The sequence below is a fragment of the Chelonoidis abingdonii genome, chromosome 1 (assembly GCF_003597395.2).
Source record: "Chelonoidis abingdonii isolate Lonesome George chromosome 1, CheloAbing_2.0, whole genome shotgun sequence".
Taxonomy (NCBI): Eukaryota; Metazoa; Chordata; order Testudines; family Testudinidae; genus Chelonoidis; species Chelonoidis abingdonii.
In genome coordinates, this window is record NC_133769.1 from 156,417,186 (window position 1) to 156,432,648 (window position 15,463).

Sequence of the window (15,463 nt, forward strand, 5' to 3'; positions counted from 1 at the left end):
GGTTGGAATTTATGGATGAGGCTAATCTGTGTTGGCTGATGTGACTAGGAGGGCAATAACCTTAAATTCTTTTTTCCAGTAATAGTTTAAGAGGAAGCAAGCCTGCTGTCTTTCACAGTTGTGGACTTGCTGTATTACTGTGGTCCTAGGTTTTGGTGGTGCCTACTAAATAAGATGCATGTAAAGAGATGTGAAACCATTGGGAAACTCTGGGTGTTCTGTGTGCATGTGAGGAGAAAGCTGTATTTTCCCAGCACAATCAAAAATTCATTCTTCCTTTGTGTTTGCCTAGCTGATATTTTATAGACTATTGTTAAATCCAGAATCCCTCCTGCTCTGCCTCTGGCCTGTGATGTATTTGGATTGATATTTTAAACCAAGAAAAGACAAAACTAAATGAATATTAAATTGTCAGACCCTCACCCTTGACTTTCCTGACCTGTGTGCATTTCATACCATAATTTTTCATTGTACCAGCCAGGTAGCTCTTAAAGACAGGAAAGTAAGAAAGAAAAATTAGAGCCTGATGAGTTTATCTTCATGTGTAATCGTGCGATGTACATATTCACATGTTGGACCCTGGAGACTACAGTGATTTATGTGCTATAAATACTTCCAACCAACCAGTGGGGGTGTGTGTGTACTTGAATGTGCTAAGATAGCTGCAGTTTTTAATTAGTTCTAGTGCAATCTGTATGCCCCTCTTTGTGTCCTCATGGGGAATATTGCCAAAGGAGGGTCATATAGGTGTGGAGAGTCAGATAAGTATATGATTAGGTGCGCAGAGCTTGTGTCTACTTACTGCTACCTCATTAAAATTTGTAAAATTGTCTTGCATTATTTGAAAGTGCAAAAAAATCTGAAACTAACTGATGATAAAACATCATTTTCTGATACCTGATTATTTGGAAAGTTATGCAAACTAACTAATTTCTGCCCCTCTCACAAAAAAAATCACTTTTGGAGTAAAATAATCATGACAAATTTCATCCCAAAGGGTAATATTTGGAGATAAATTTTATAAAAACCTGAAAATACAAAGACTGAAAATGACTTTAAATATAGCCAACATCAAGTTACTGTAATGCTGCAACATTGTACCTTGACTCTTCTAATTAATTCTAATTTTAAACTACTTTTTTAATGGAGTGTTTTATTCTTTGAGATGAATTATTGAGAGACAACTGCAGCTCTGGCTGGATTTCATCTCAAGCTTGAGCTGTTCCTTTCGTTGGTGTCAACCCCCTGCTGCCAGCTCACATTGCCTCAGGAAATTGTTGAGAGAAACTCAGTTCCTGCTGCTGGCAGAGCTGTCTGTTGCCTAATGCAGTTCAGAGCAATTTGATTTGAGTTTAATTATTATATAATTTATGCAGTTGCTTGCATCTCGGTGAACAGGAAAGGGAGTTTTCTTGCAGTATTGTTTAGAATCAATGTGAGAAATAAATCTAGAGAAATTTTAGGAGAGCAGAATAAAGAAAAACCTCCTTCCTGTTAAATATGTCCCCTGGGGGTGGGTTTGTATTGTGTTACCTGTGTTAGGTTTGTGATTTAAAAATTAAGTTTAAAAAGTAGAAGTTCAAAAAATCTCTGGATTTTAGCATTTTTGATATAAAAAAAAAAAGTTGACCCTTCTGTGGCTGCTCTGAAGAACTGTAGCAACTCAGGGGTTGTCTTCACTTGCAGATTAATTCAGATTAAGGTAGGGTATGAATTTAAAAAGCAGTAGCCATTCTCAAATAAGTGTAGACAAGCCCTTAGATTAACATGAGCACCTTGCCAGGAGCCCCAAAGTCTCACATTATTTGCAGACAAAAGAGCATATTGTAGCCATCTTCATTTTCAGTAAAGATGCAGTTTAAAGAGATTACAACCCCACTCCCTCCTGCTTGCACTGCTCAGCTGGTTGCTGAGTTAAAAAGAATATTACATGCTGGGACTTGCACAACCAATGGAGACTACTTCTGTTTTAAAGATGAGGGTAGATGCCTTGTATGAGCTATTGTGTCTACTTTGGTGGCTACAGTATAATCTCAACAGATGCCTCTATGATACTGCTTGGAGAAAGAAGCATTGTATGTTGTAAGGAGGCGCCCTGGCTCCCCGCCGCACCTGAGGGGGAAGAGCCAGAGCAGGCACCTCCATGGGCGGAGCCAGTACCGCCTGTTCCTGCCCCCCGGAAGTCAAGGGGCGGGACAGAAAGTATAAAAGCCAGGGCCCAGAGCTCAGTTGAGCCCAGGACGCCGAAGAGTACAGACGTGGAGGCCCGAGCTCCCGCTCGGCCCAGCTTGCCTTGTGCTCACTATCCCGAGGAGCACTGGCCGGACCTACCTCAGGCCAAGTATCCAGGGTAGCGCTGGCCGGACCTGCCCCGTGCCGGGTATCCTGAGGACCCTCAGCCTGAACTACCCTGCGCCCGCTGGCCGGAGGAGCCGCCAGAGCTGGCTCTCCCCCAGTTCTCCGAGGAACCTATGGTCTGGGACCCACCAGACTCCGCCGACGGAGGACAGATACCAGGGGAGGGGGAAGTTGGAAGTAGCCCGGGGGCGGCTGACGACAGTCAGGCCGCAGAAACACACGGCCATAGGCTCGGGGCCATCGGCCAGGATCCCCACTGACCACCCTGTCAGTGTGTTTCAGTCCCGGATCCCCACTGACTCGCCCTTAGCAGCGACCTTACGCCCGCTAGCCGAGGAAGCCCCGCGAAAGGATGCCCCGGGCCTGGAACGGCAGAGGAGTGGGTGGGGCCTGTGTGTCCCAACTGCCACCTGTAATCGGAGTGGCAGAATTCCCCTTTCACCCAGAACCCCTGAGCTGTGTGTACAGAGTTTGGTGGCTGGTGCCACACACCGCTTGGCCTAAAGGCCAGGGCCCCTAGACTTTGCTACCCGCTGCTGCCACTGCCCGAAAGGGGCCGACCTGAACTGTTTGGTGCCCGCGCCTGCCCTAGAGGCGCCAGGGCCCCTAGACTTTGCTTCCTGCTCTGCCCTGCCTCAAACCGGCCAGAGCTTGAGAGTGTTGGTGCCCGCCCCTGCATAAAAGGCCCCAGGCGCCATTAGACTTTTTCTGTGTTTGCTCAGCCCTGTGACCAGGAGCTGAGCCGGACCTGTTTGTTGCCCCGCCCTGCCTAAGGGCCAGGGCCCATAGACCTCATTTGCTTGACCCTTTAGTACAGGACTGGCGTGGAACCTGTCCCGCTGCAGAGAAGGAGGCGCCCTGGCTCCCCGCCGCACCTGAGGGGGACGAGGCCCGAACCAACCGGCTTACATATGTGTAAATGACTGTCAGGCCTGGCTGACTTGTGAATGGCTCAGATTCCCGTATACATGGTTATATTGAGAGCTTGGATGTCATGCCTGAATAACAATGGGAGGTACAGAAGTTCTGGCCAATTAAAAGACAGCAATACTCTGTCTTTTGGGGGAATTCTGCACCACTGCATAATGCAGAATTTCCTCAGAAATTAATGTTCTGCGCAGAATTTCCTTTTTCCCCACAACAGAAATGGGCTGCAGAGCTGTTGTCTGCCACTAGGGGCTGCTGGACCTGGCAGAGCCCAACTTGCAAATAGAAGACACTGCTGGATGGAGGAAGCTGGAGAGTTCCCAACAGCTGCAGTTCCCAGCACGCCCTGAAGGAAGGAGGCGGTGTGAAGGAAATGCCACATAAGCCCTGGACCCAGCATCAGTCTGTCTCTTCCTATGGATCCCTGGGCTCTTGGGGGGACGGGAAGGGGGTAGGAGGTGTGTGTGTCTGGCCTGTAGGGTGCCCTGCGGCTGGGCTCTGGGGGAGGAGGAGGTGCAAGTGTCTGGGCTGGGGGGCACCTTATGACTGGGAACTGGGAGATAGGGGGTGCGAATATCTGGGCAGGGGATGCCCTGTGGCTGGGCGCTAGTGTCTAAGCTGTGGGGTGCCCCATAGCTGGAATCTGGGGGGAGGGGTTGTGGGTATCTAGCCCCTCAGCTTGGCTCTGTGGGAGGATGGGGCAGAAAAGCAGGAACTGGGTTATAGGGGTTTCTTTAACTATATTCCCTGGGGGGAAATTTTGTGTCTGTATTGTTACAGACGTAGTTGTTGACAGGTATTTTGAAATAAATTACTGAAATAACTGAAACTGGCAGGAGTATATAGTGTTATTCTGACAAATCAAATATGCAGAATTTTGCAGAATTTTTAATATATTGGCACAGAATTCCTTCAAGAATAACACTGCATGGCAGAAAACCTCACATTTGAGACATGCCCTCCTGGGGAATCTGACTAAGACTGTTCTTAGGGAAGTCTCTTCATGCCAGACCTGTGAGGTGCTGTTGTTTCATTAAAAAATAAATAAATAAATCCTGTGCAAGACTTGAAAAACCCACTTGCCCTTGGTTAGTAGGAAGTTGTTGCAGTAGCCATCAGGTTAATGAGAATAAATGTGAAACAAGTGTAAATGAATGCAGTGCTGTGTCTGCCTGAATCTGCAGGCAGCTGTAGTACCTCTGTTGCACATAGGGCTTGGCTACACTTGCAAGTTGCAGCGCTGGTTGAGCTTTGTAAGTGTGGACACTGAGTAAGTTGCAGCGCTGTAACCCCCTCACCAGCGCTGCAACTTGCAAGTGTAGCCAACCCTAAGTACAACTCCCTGGCCTGCAGCGCTGGCCTGTTACTCCCCTGGACGCTGTATGGGTTAAGCGAATCCACGCTGTGATGGCAAGCGCTGCTCATCACAGTGGTGGACACTGCGAAAAAGCCACGCCAAAGTCGTTTGGCTTCCAGGGTTATAAGAGGTATCCCAGAATTCCTGTACAACAACTGGAAGTACCCCGTGAGCTACCAACACAGCTGCTCTTTGCCCAGCGATGAGGTAGCCAGGAGGCTTTGAGTTCACAGCTGTTTGCTTGAGGAGACCAAGCACGGCAGGGGAGGGGTCCGTGGAGAAGCTGCTTATCTGTCTGAAGCCTTTTTACATTAAGGGTGATTGAGAGAGGAGTGGGTGGGAAATGGCCAATGCACAGGAGGGAGCTGTCACAGTGCTCCAAAAATCCGCTCCTCTGTCTCCCCCACGGCTCCCTGTCACACTCCACCCCACCCCCCTCTTTTGAAAAGCACGTTGCAGCCACTTGAACACTGGGATAGCTGCCCACAATGCACCACTCCCAACAGCGCTGCAAATGTGGCCACACTGCAGCGCTGTTCCTACACAGCTGTACGACCACAGCTGTAACTCCCAGTGATGCACATTTCCAAGTGTAGCCATACCCATAGTTTTGCCAAACTATAGCAGATTGAAAAGTGATTGAACCATTGTTATTTTTCCTGCTTCTATTCAGTGTTTTGTGCTGTGGTCAGCAATGAAAATGACTAGAATCAGGTTAATTCCACTTTGAGTTGCTAAGGAAAGTTGTAAGAAGGCTAAGAGGAAAGCATTGGTGCTATTCAGCAGGATGAAAGAATCCAAAACAGAGGCTGTGGGAAGGGGTAGAACAACATAGACACCGCTCACCCTCAGCATGCTCATACAGCAGCCGGGAAGGAGACTTGGGGTAAGGAGAGGCAGACAGAGAATACACTTTTTTCTTTCCCCAAGCTAGAGGCACAGATTATGTGGACACCAGCTAGCCAGAGGCTAATGCAAAAGATCGAACTACCAGTTATGTTCTAGAGACATCACTCTGGTAGAAATGTCATCACCTTCTCCTTTCTCAGTAGATGGCAGAGTTAAGTTGACTTTTTGCTTTTATGTTGCTTGGGGGATGGAGGGGCATCTTTTCTCTCAGTCTTCAGCTATGTGTACACTAGGAGCGCTTTACCAGTGCTTTTGCCAGTATAACTTATTCTGGTTTGGTAAGTGAAACAAACTATATCAGTAAAAACACTCTTTTACCAGTATAACTACATCTACGCTAGAGCTTTTGCCAGCATTGCTACGTCGGTAAAAAGTCACCTCCTCAACCTACGTTGATATGCTGGCAAACTTGAATATAAACCTGGCCTAAGTGAGGTGGGAATGTTCGTTTGATCTAGAATTTCTCAAGTTTGGTGCGGTCTGGAAATTTTAGGAAGATGTTGTAATTAATTCGGATTGAGGTTGCCATTTTGGAATAACTCTGTAGACAAGCCCTCAGGGTAACCTTAATTTGGTGAGATGTTGAGGTTGGAAAGATGGGTGCACTGCTAGCTAGACTCCACCAAACACACTGTCAAATTTAACTTTCTTTTTTAAACAAAACAAATTTTGGAGGTAAAATGTCATGAAACTGATCATCTGCTTCATGCACTAATATCTGAGAAGAAACAGTGACAGGAAACAGCAGAAAGATCTCTGGCATGCACAGGAATTTTGTAAATTTCAACCATTCATAATGGAATATGATGCTGAAGGGATGATGGAGATTTGTTCTTGCTTTTGAGCTTTGGTGAAACTTCCTTCCCTGACGAACCAAGGGATGCACCCCACCCATGTACTTATTCACTACACTGATACTGACTTGGACTCTTTATACGTTCCATGGGTGGCGTACCCAAGCCCACTTATCCACTGACGCTTTAAAAACTCCCGCACTCCAATTTGGGTCTATGCTGGTTATGTAATGTGTGTATTTTGTGATCCTCGTAACTGATACCTGTAATCCCTCATAACTCAAGCCTGACCCTACATGTACAGGACCTTCCCTCTTAACTTGTATATATTTAATTTTAAACATTAACTTGAATAAAAATTTTAAATCTGTAGTGCTTCTTTTCACCAGGGATGGTGGTTGTGGATGAGTTGCACATGCTAGGAGATTCTCACAGAGGATATCTGCTGGAACTCCTGCTGACCAAAGTTCGATTTGTTACAGAGAAAGTTGCTAAAAGGTGGGTAGACTGGGGGCTGTCTGTCTTTTAATACTGAATTCTGAGCAGCTTCAATATTCAGGTTGTTCTCTGAGTTACTGGAGGTATGGATTGGCTGCAGGAATTTGGTGAGAACTCTGGTCTAGGATCCCTCAGTTATTAAGGTTTCATCACATCAGGAGGCTATCACTATAGTCAAAAACCTTTTTCCTTGTATTTTTTAATTTGTGTTTAGTTGTAAAATTCATTCTTTTTTGGAAAAGAAATTGGGATATAGCTTTAAGTTAAAAAATTAGCTTACTTTATATTTGAAATGTTTTTTGGATTTGTTGTTTCTTCTTTTCTGATGTCTTGTTTAATTTTTAATTCCTAGGGAAAAGAATTTCTACCACTATTGCCTCCTTTAGGAGACTTTTACAACCTAATAGATCTCTCTATCAAAAACATTTTGATATGTGTGAAAGAAGTATATGATCAGGCATCCTCTTTTGATCTTTGGTAGACAAGGGGATAGTTTAGAGAAGAGCTTTGCACCCAGGGTTGTAGGGTTGGGATGAACCCTAAAATGAGGAAATTTTATTACTCCCTTTTTCTTATGTTTGTTTATTTTGATTGCTTAATTATAAAGATTATATCCAAAGGAAAAGCCTTAGCTGACTACAGCTATTCTCTGCTGAGTTATTCTGCCTGCTTACATGCATATTACCATTTGACGTGGAAAAGATGAAAAAGCATTGATTACAAGTGTCTTCTATACTAAATCATAAAACAACTACATGCCATAATACGATAATGAGCCCTTCATTACTCTAAGTGTTAAGCCATCCTGAGCTGGAGTATAAGGCTTTGAATAGTTGTTGCTTTTGTGAACTTTCTAAGAAAGGAAATTGTGTGTCATGGAGATTCAAATTTTTCAACATAATTCAGACTAGACGTGATCTATCTAGTTCCAGGACTCAATTTGTGTTGAGATGCTACACAATAATTATATCTTTGTATATGTGTTGGGCATTAACAGCATGCCCAGCAAGGCATGTAGAATGTGCAGGAGCATACATAGTGGTGGATTAAGAAATATGTAATTTTTTAAAAATTGTACACTATGGTGGCAGACAAACTTTTTTAAAAAAATCAATCCTGTATTCTGTGGTTAAAGTTATGGATGGGCCATGCATTCGGTGAGTGATTTAGCCCTAGTTTTTACACAGACTTTTTTTTTTTTTTTTTTTTTTTTAAGTCTAACTAGATTCTTGCATCCCTATTTAGACATCTGACAAATCAGGCCACTTACTTAGAAGTGCTGAGCATCCATTAGTTCTTTGAATTTAATGGAAGCTGGTGAATACTCATCACTTGAAAATAAGGTTATTGATTTAATTACCTAAATAAGGAACCTAACTGTGTTTAGCCTGTTTTTTAAAACGTTAGTCTGATTGTTTAACCTAAAATTGAGACAAAATGGAGTGGATTTCATTAAGATATTTAAGCTTATGAAAGTTATAATGAAAATATATCTGCCCCTTTTGTTTCCATAATTCCATAACTTGAACATAAATTAATAACAAGGAAATCTTTAAAACATATTTCAAAGTGTATATAGTCAGTTTGTGGTAGTCAGTGCCTTCAAAGCCTAAGCCTTGTAGCCACATCTTTTAAAATTGTGAGTAATGTTATGATCAGCATATAACATTTGTAGTTATGTATGCTGAGAAGAGAGTAATCAATTTTTCTGCTGCAAGGTAGTCAATGTATTCCTCTGAGCATCAGAATCCTGAATTGGATGAATAGGATTTTGTATTCTGCACCAGAACATTGGCGTAGGGTTCTATTAACTTTCATTTTCTTTTAACCAATTATAGACAGACAAAGGAGAACGGACCTGTTTTTGACAGCATACAGATAGTAGGCATGAGTGCCACCCTCCCTAACCTGGGTCTTATGGCTTCCTGGCTGAATGCTGAGCTGTACTATACTGATTTTCGTCCTGTACCCCTTATGGAGTGGGTGAAAATTGGCCGTAATATTTATGACTCTTCAATGAAGCTGGTACGGGAATTCCAACCCATGCTGCAAGTGAAGGTAACTACTGATTCTTGCTAACTAGTGCTCCAGGATAACATTGTTTCTATTGTCTAATTAAAAGAAGACTCTTAAAATGTATCAGTAGATGTGTAATGTTTTAAGTAGCTGACGTTCCTACCCTGCTTCTAACATAGTGTGTGCACTCAAAATGACGGCTAAAGTTACTCTTTTCCTGCGATTTGGTTTTTATTGGTAAACCATCTTAAAATTCTTCCCAAGCTAGGGTTTTCCCCAGCCAGGCCTATCTGTCCCTAGTTCCCTTTGCCTCTTATGAACTAGATTGGAGCTAATTGGACACATCTGAGATAAAAGTTCATAGATTCTAAGGAAAGAAAGGACCATTGTGATCATCCAGTCTGACCTCCTGTATAACACTGGCCATAGAACTTCCTGAAAATGATTTGTTTTGAGCTAGAGCATTTTTATTTATATATTTTAAAATCCAATCTTTATTAAAATGTTTGCCAGTGATGGAGAATTACCTGTATATCTTGGCAAAAATACCTTTGCCTCTCTGCAGGTTTTGAGCATCTGAACTCACAATAATACAATAGAAGAGCCTTTCATTCCAATGCTGGGTCCCAGAAACTGTTATCTGGATAAAAATGTAGACGAAAATTTCCTAGCTAGGTTAATTCAAACTGCTTAATCTTTAGCAAGTGCCTTTTCTTTTTAATCCCTTTTTAAAACTACTAACAAAACCATTCAAAGCACAGGACTTGGTGGTGATGGGGGGGCTTCAACTATCCAGACATATATTGGGAAAGTAATCTAGCAGGGCACAGATTATCCAACGAGTCCTTGGAATGCATTGGAGACAAGTTTATTACAGAAGGTGGAGGAAGCAACTAGGAGAGAGGCAGTCCCAAAGTTGATTCTGACAAATAGGGAGGAACTGGTTGAGAATTTAAAGATTGAAGGCAGCTTGAGTGAAAGTGATCATGAAATGATATGGTTCATGATTTGAAGGAAGGGTAGAAGAGAAAACATCAGAATAAAGACAATGGACTTCAAGAAGGCAGAGCTTAGCAAACTCAGAATTGGTAGATAAGCTCCCTTGGGAAGCAAGTCTAAAGGAAAAAATGTTCAGGCGAGGTAGCAGTTTTTTTTAAAGTCACATTATTAAGGGCACAAAAGCAAACTATCTCAATGCTATCCTGATCTGATGGTGTCAAATTTGCAAATGAACTGAAGCTCAGCAGTTTCTCTTTGAAGTCTGGTCCTGAAGTTCATTTGCTGAGCTTCAGTTCATTTGCAAATTTGACACCATCAGATAGGCAGGATTAAACAAAGACTGTGAATGGCTAGCCAACCCCAAAATCCGTTTCTCCTCCCTTAGTGTTCACACCTCAACTGCTAGCAGAGGGCCTCACCCTCCCTGATTGAACTAACCTCATTATTCCAGACTGATTCTTGCCTGCATATTTATACCTGCCTCTGGAAATTTCCATTACATGTATCTGATGAAGTGGGTATTCACCCACGAAAGCTTATGCACCAATACATCTGTTAGTCTTTAAGGTGCCACAGGACTCTTAGTCTGGATCTGTAAAAAAGCAGCAAACGCAGCTATCCCTCTGATAGAGAAATAAAGGTACTGAGGCACCATTTCACAAATATATTAGAAGCAAGAGGGAGGTCAATGACAGCGTAGGCCCATTTACTCAATGAGGAGGGAGAGACATTAACCGAAAATGCACCAATGGCTGAATTGTTCAAATGTCTTCTTTTGTTTTTTGCCAAAAAGGTTCAGTGATTGGATGACTAACATAGTGAACCTTAGTGTAAATGGGGTAGGATCTGAGGCTAGAAGAGGGAAAGAACAAGTTAAGAATTGCCTAGATAAATTAGGGTATGTGCATGATGCAGTGTAAGCCCAGGCTCAGGCTTGAGCCCAAACCCCTTTTCCATCTACACACTCGTCTCGCAGACTTGGGCTCAGATCTAGAGTCCTAGGACCCTGCAAGGCTGAAGGGTTCAAGCCCAGGTCAAGCGGTGACCCAGGCTTGAGCCCTATTGCTTTGTGATGTAGACTCAGCCCCGCTTGACTCGTCTCCTGGGAGTACACCAACAGTATCCCACAATCCCATGGGCCAACTTCCTTTGTCCTCTCTATCCAAACAATCTCCAGTCGACTCAATTGAAAATAGATGCCATCCTTCCTGGGCATACAGCAGCACCTCAGTGAGTCAGCATTAACCTTTCCCTTGTCTTCTGATCACTGAGCTGCAAACGCATCTTCAGAGAGCCTTCTGTGTTTGCTGTGGAGACCAAGCAGAACAAGCCTTTTGTAAAACGCACTGCTTCATGGTCACGTGATTATAGCCAGATTTCGGTGAATCTCTGATGTGCGGCCAGTAAACCTGTTGACTTTAGCAATGATCACGCGTACCAACAGACGGATAAAAAGCTGGCAGCTTTGCAAATTTTCCGGACTGGTGACCAGTGCAGGGAGTGAATTTAGAATCTCAAGAGCGAGTGCTGGAAGACCAGGGATCAGAAGTGCAACTTGTGAAACTCATAAGCCTCATGCCTGTTTTTATGAGGAGTTTGACTGGTGCTTGGCACTGCGCCTTATCAAAGAGCCAACTGTGGTGCATGACAACCTGGTCAGCCCGGATGGTGCCCAGCATGGGGACTAATGGGAGCCAGGAGCAGGCTCCGAATGAGGATCATGAAGTGACTCTGTTTCTGAAACCAGCCAGAACAGGCTGTGGAACAAGATCAGCAGTCAATTCTGGGTCTGCAATAAACCCAGAGGAGACAGAAGCTGCCCCATAGCCAGATAAATTTCTGATTCTAATTAAAGTTTATTTCTACAGTAATGGGAGGCATTTCTGCTCTAAGAAACAATCCAAAGTTATGAGAAGCCTCAGCTACCAGCATGTATCCGCTAATGGAGGATTGTATCCCAGCAGTTTGGTGCCCCTGCCACCACTCAGCATGTGGAGTTCAAAATGGTTACTGGGAAATGCAAACAGTAAAGAACAGGTTTAAAGAGTATTTGAACTCATGTTTGCTAGGGTCATTCTTGTTTTTCTTAAAGTAATAATTGCTTTAAGTTTGCCACTCTATTATCACTCAGTGTCTATGGAGCTGTCTGGAAGCAATGAACTTAGTGTGTGTTTGGGAAAATGTATTCTTGGAGTGCTTGCTCATATCAATTCCAGTTAGGTGTGTGTGTGCGCCACAGGCACAGCTGTTGGAAGTTTTTTCCTAGCAGCTACCCGTCGGGCTGGCTATGGAGTCCCCTGGTGCGCCATCAATATGGCACGCTATCTACGACCCTGCCCGACCCCCGCTTCAGTTCCTTCTTACCGTCAGGGACAGTTGTTGGAACAGTGACTTCTTGCTTTGCAAGTGTCCCACTAATCCCTAGCTCCTCTGTTATCTTCTGTAAATAGTTCACTCTGTTAGTTAATTGTTAGTGGTTTGTCTTGCTACTTAGCAGGTTGGGAGGGCTCCCACTCCAGCACGGGCCCCATCGGGGACTCAGAGTATGCCGTCTCCGGGCTTCAGACCCTGTAGTTCCTGTGTGAAGCCTGTGCCGACGGGCAACCTCCTGACTTCTGTCTTCAGTATCTGGGAGAAGCCCACCAATCAGACAAGTGTAAGATCTGCAAGGCTTTCAAACCTCATACCAGGAAGAAGAGGGACATCCGTCTGAACCAACTCCTAATGGAGTCAGCCCTCTGTCCTTGGCAGGACCTGGCCCCGAGTGCCTTGGTGCGGAGCGCTCCCACTGTGGTCCCATCTACGGTGCTGAGAAAGGACCTGGCGTGCTAACTCAGGAACTGCTGCTCCCCTGAGCCCCAGAAGCATTCTCGCCGGCACCATTCTCATTTCCCACTGCCTCCAAAACACAGGCAAAGAAATCTCCCCTGCAAGTTGTTACTGCAACTGTACACCTGGAAGGGAACAGTGCAGAGGTTGGGCCTATGGGCAGCAGACCATTGAGCCAGGCACAGCCAACGCAGGCCCCCGTCTTTCCAGCGAGCCCTATTCTCCTGGACTCCCTGCAGCTGCATGTGGAGGAAGCTATGATGCCTTCCACCCTGGACACCTTTGAAGCTGCCAGGGGCCTCATCGAGATGATGGCACTTAAGTCTCCCACTATGAGGGACAAGCCTCCACTCCCTCGGAGCATGGCACCGTCCAGAGGCAAGCCTGCCATGTTGGGTCCATCAGCCCCCTGGCCTGAATCTTCGTGTTGCTCTGAGTCCTAACGTGGCTCTGAGTCCCGGCCCTGCGCCCATGGCCAACGCCAGTCCGACTCACGGTGCTGGTCCCATAGCCCTGACTTTCGGAACCGCTCCTGCTTGAGGTGGTCGTTGGCATACAGGTCTTGATCCCATTTGAGATCCAGGTCCCATTCTAAGCACTGATGCCCCTCCCTCCCCCCAAATTAACCAGCTCCTTTCCCTCCACAAGCATATTATTACAGGTACTATTCCCCCTCTTCTATAGGGCCATGCAAGTTGATAATGTGAGAACACAAAGCATCCCTGATTTCTGTTGCCCAGGTGCAGCCAGCTATGCTATATGCTAGCTGCGTGAACTGATTCAGCTGCTCCTTATTGTTATAGGCTCATTTAGGGGAAAATGGCTCACCTTTGGCTTCTCAAAGATTGTAAAGAATACAGGAAGTCCCAATAATGCAGACAGCATTGACGAGTTAGCATTCAAATGGGTCTGCTGACACCTCAAACTGGATTTTGATTTGCCAAAGCACATTCAACAGCCATAGGATCTACACCTGCTAAGAGTGTAATTAAGCCTTCTTTTGCCCAGGCCTCTGAAATCAGGGTATTGCTTCATAAGACAAGACAAAAGGGGATACGTGGGGTTCCCCAGAATAACAGTGGGGATAGTGTTTATGATGATGTTGTTTGGTGGGAACAGTGTCCCAGTCTGTCCATGAATGTGGACTCCTGATTGGTGAAAAACCCTGATGTGAACTTTGGGAATGCAGGCCATGTTGACCTTCATAAATTGGCCTCTGTGGTCCTTGAGGGCCTGCATAACAATCAAGTAGTACCCTTTTGTGGTTTATGTACTCCTTGAGGAGGGCAAACTATGGGCACACGAGTCCCATAGATGGCCCCTGTGCAGTTAGGAAACCCCATTCTCTCAAAGCCAGCAGTTACTTCAGGAATATCTTTAATGACCGCCACCTTCGAGTAAACCACGCACCTTACTGCCTCAGAAACCTCCACCACTACTTTGCTCACAGTTGCCTTTCCAACCCCAAACTGATTGGCAACAGACTTGTAGCAGTCAGGGGTAGCCAGCTTCCAGACTGCTTTAACAACCTGGGAGGAGGGATAGCTCAGTGGTTTCAGCATTGGCTTGCTAAACCCATGGTTGTGAGTTCAATCCTTGGGGGGCCACTTAGGGATCTGGGGCAAAAATCAGTATTTGGTCCTGCAAGTGAAGGCAGGGGGCTGTTCTAGGAGATAGGTATATCTCCAATTATTAAACCTGCTTCTGGACTGGCAAGGGTGTGTGTGTCTTTAGGCTGGAGGGTTGGGGCAAGCTGCTCACAAAGCTGCAGAAATGTAGCTTTCTTCATACAAGAGTTCTGGATCCACTGCTGGTCATCTTAGGTCTGCGTGACAATGTGAGCCTACCAGTCTGTGCTTGTGGCCCTACATCAGAAGTGCCGGTCTACATAGCATCAGCTGGTTTACTGCTAAGTAAAATATGCTGATTTTACTTAGCAGCATCAGCCAGTGCGAGTCTGCCATGTCTCCGCCGCCTCCTCCTCTCACTCCATCATGAAATCTGTCAGGTGCCTTTGGTGGGTCAGAAAAAGCTGCCAAAATGCTCATTGGCACATCCCAGAAGCTTTGTCCGTTTTCTGACACAGGAATGAAAGCATAAGCAAAAGAAGTTTTTCAAAAGGTTACTCCTCTCTGTTGCTGGCTCTGACAGCTGGGAGCACCCAGACCAAAATGACTTGGCAGGCTGTGTTGGGGGGGCTGTTCAAACTTCTTGTAAGATACAGGGTGGGCAGTAGAGTTTTCCCACAGTGCATCATGGTCAAAAGGCTAGAGAGGTTGCATTTTGAGAGGGTGTTAGGGAATCTACGATTGCTTTGACTTGGGTCTGCATGCTGCAGTGTGGACATCAGCAGCCAAGGTTCAAGCCCTAGTTAGAAAAATCTGAACATAGAGTTAAGAATCAGTGTAGTCATTCAAGCCCAGGATTTTCTAACCTAAGTCAGGTGACTTGTGTCCCACTAACCATAGGCTTATATTGCATTGTACACATACCCTTAGATGTCTTCAGGTTGGCAGTCCTAGAGGAGTGGTTTTCAACCTGTGGTCCACAGACCCTTGGGGATCCGCAGACTATTAAGATTTCCAAAGAGGTCTGCACCTCCATTTTACAATTTTTTTCAGAGGTCCGCAAATGAAAAAAAGGTTGAAAACCACTGTCTTAAAATATTTAAGGAATTGGCCGAAGAGATCTCTGAGCCACTAGTGATTATCTTTGAGAACTCGTGGAGGACAGGAGAGATGCCAGAGGACTGGAAAAGAGGTACTATATTTTCCAT

At 45.0% G+C, this 15,463-nt stretch overlaps 1 protein-coding gene across 1 annotated transcript in view; it reads left to right on the forward strand.

Annotated features, from left to right (window-relative positions):
- The window catches only part of POLQ (DNA polymerase theta), a 189,800-nt gene that overhangs the window by 21,590 nt on the left and 152,747 nt on the right, over positions 1-15,463 (forward strand). The window contains exons 5-6 of the mRNA XM_032773589.2: positions 6,735-6,843; positions 8,682-8,901. Of these exons, the coding sequence (XP_032629480.2) occupies positions 6,735-6,843; positions 8,682-8,901 (329 nt within the window). The remainder of the gene's footprint in view (positions 1-6,734; positions 6,844-8,681; positions 8,902-15,463) is intronic.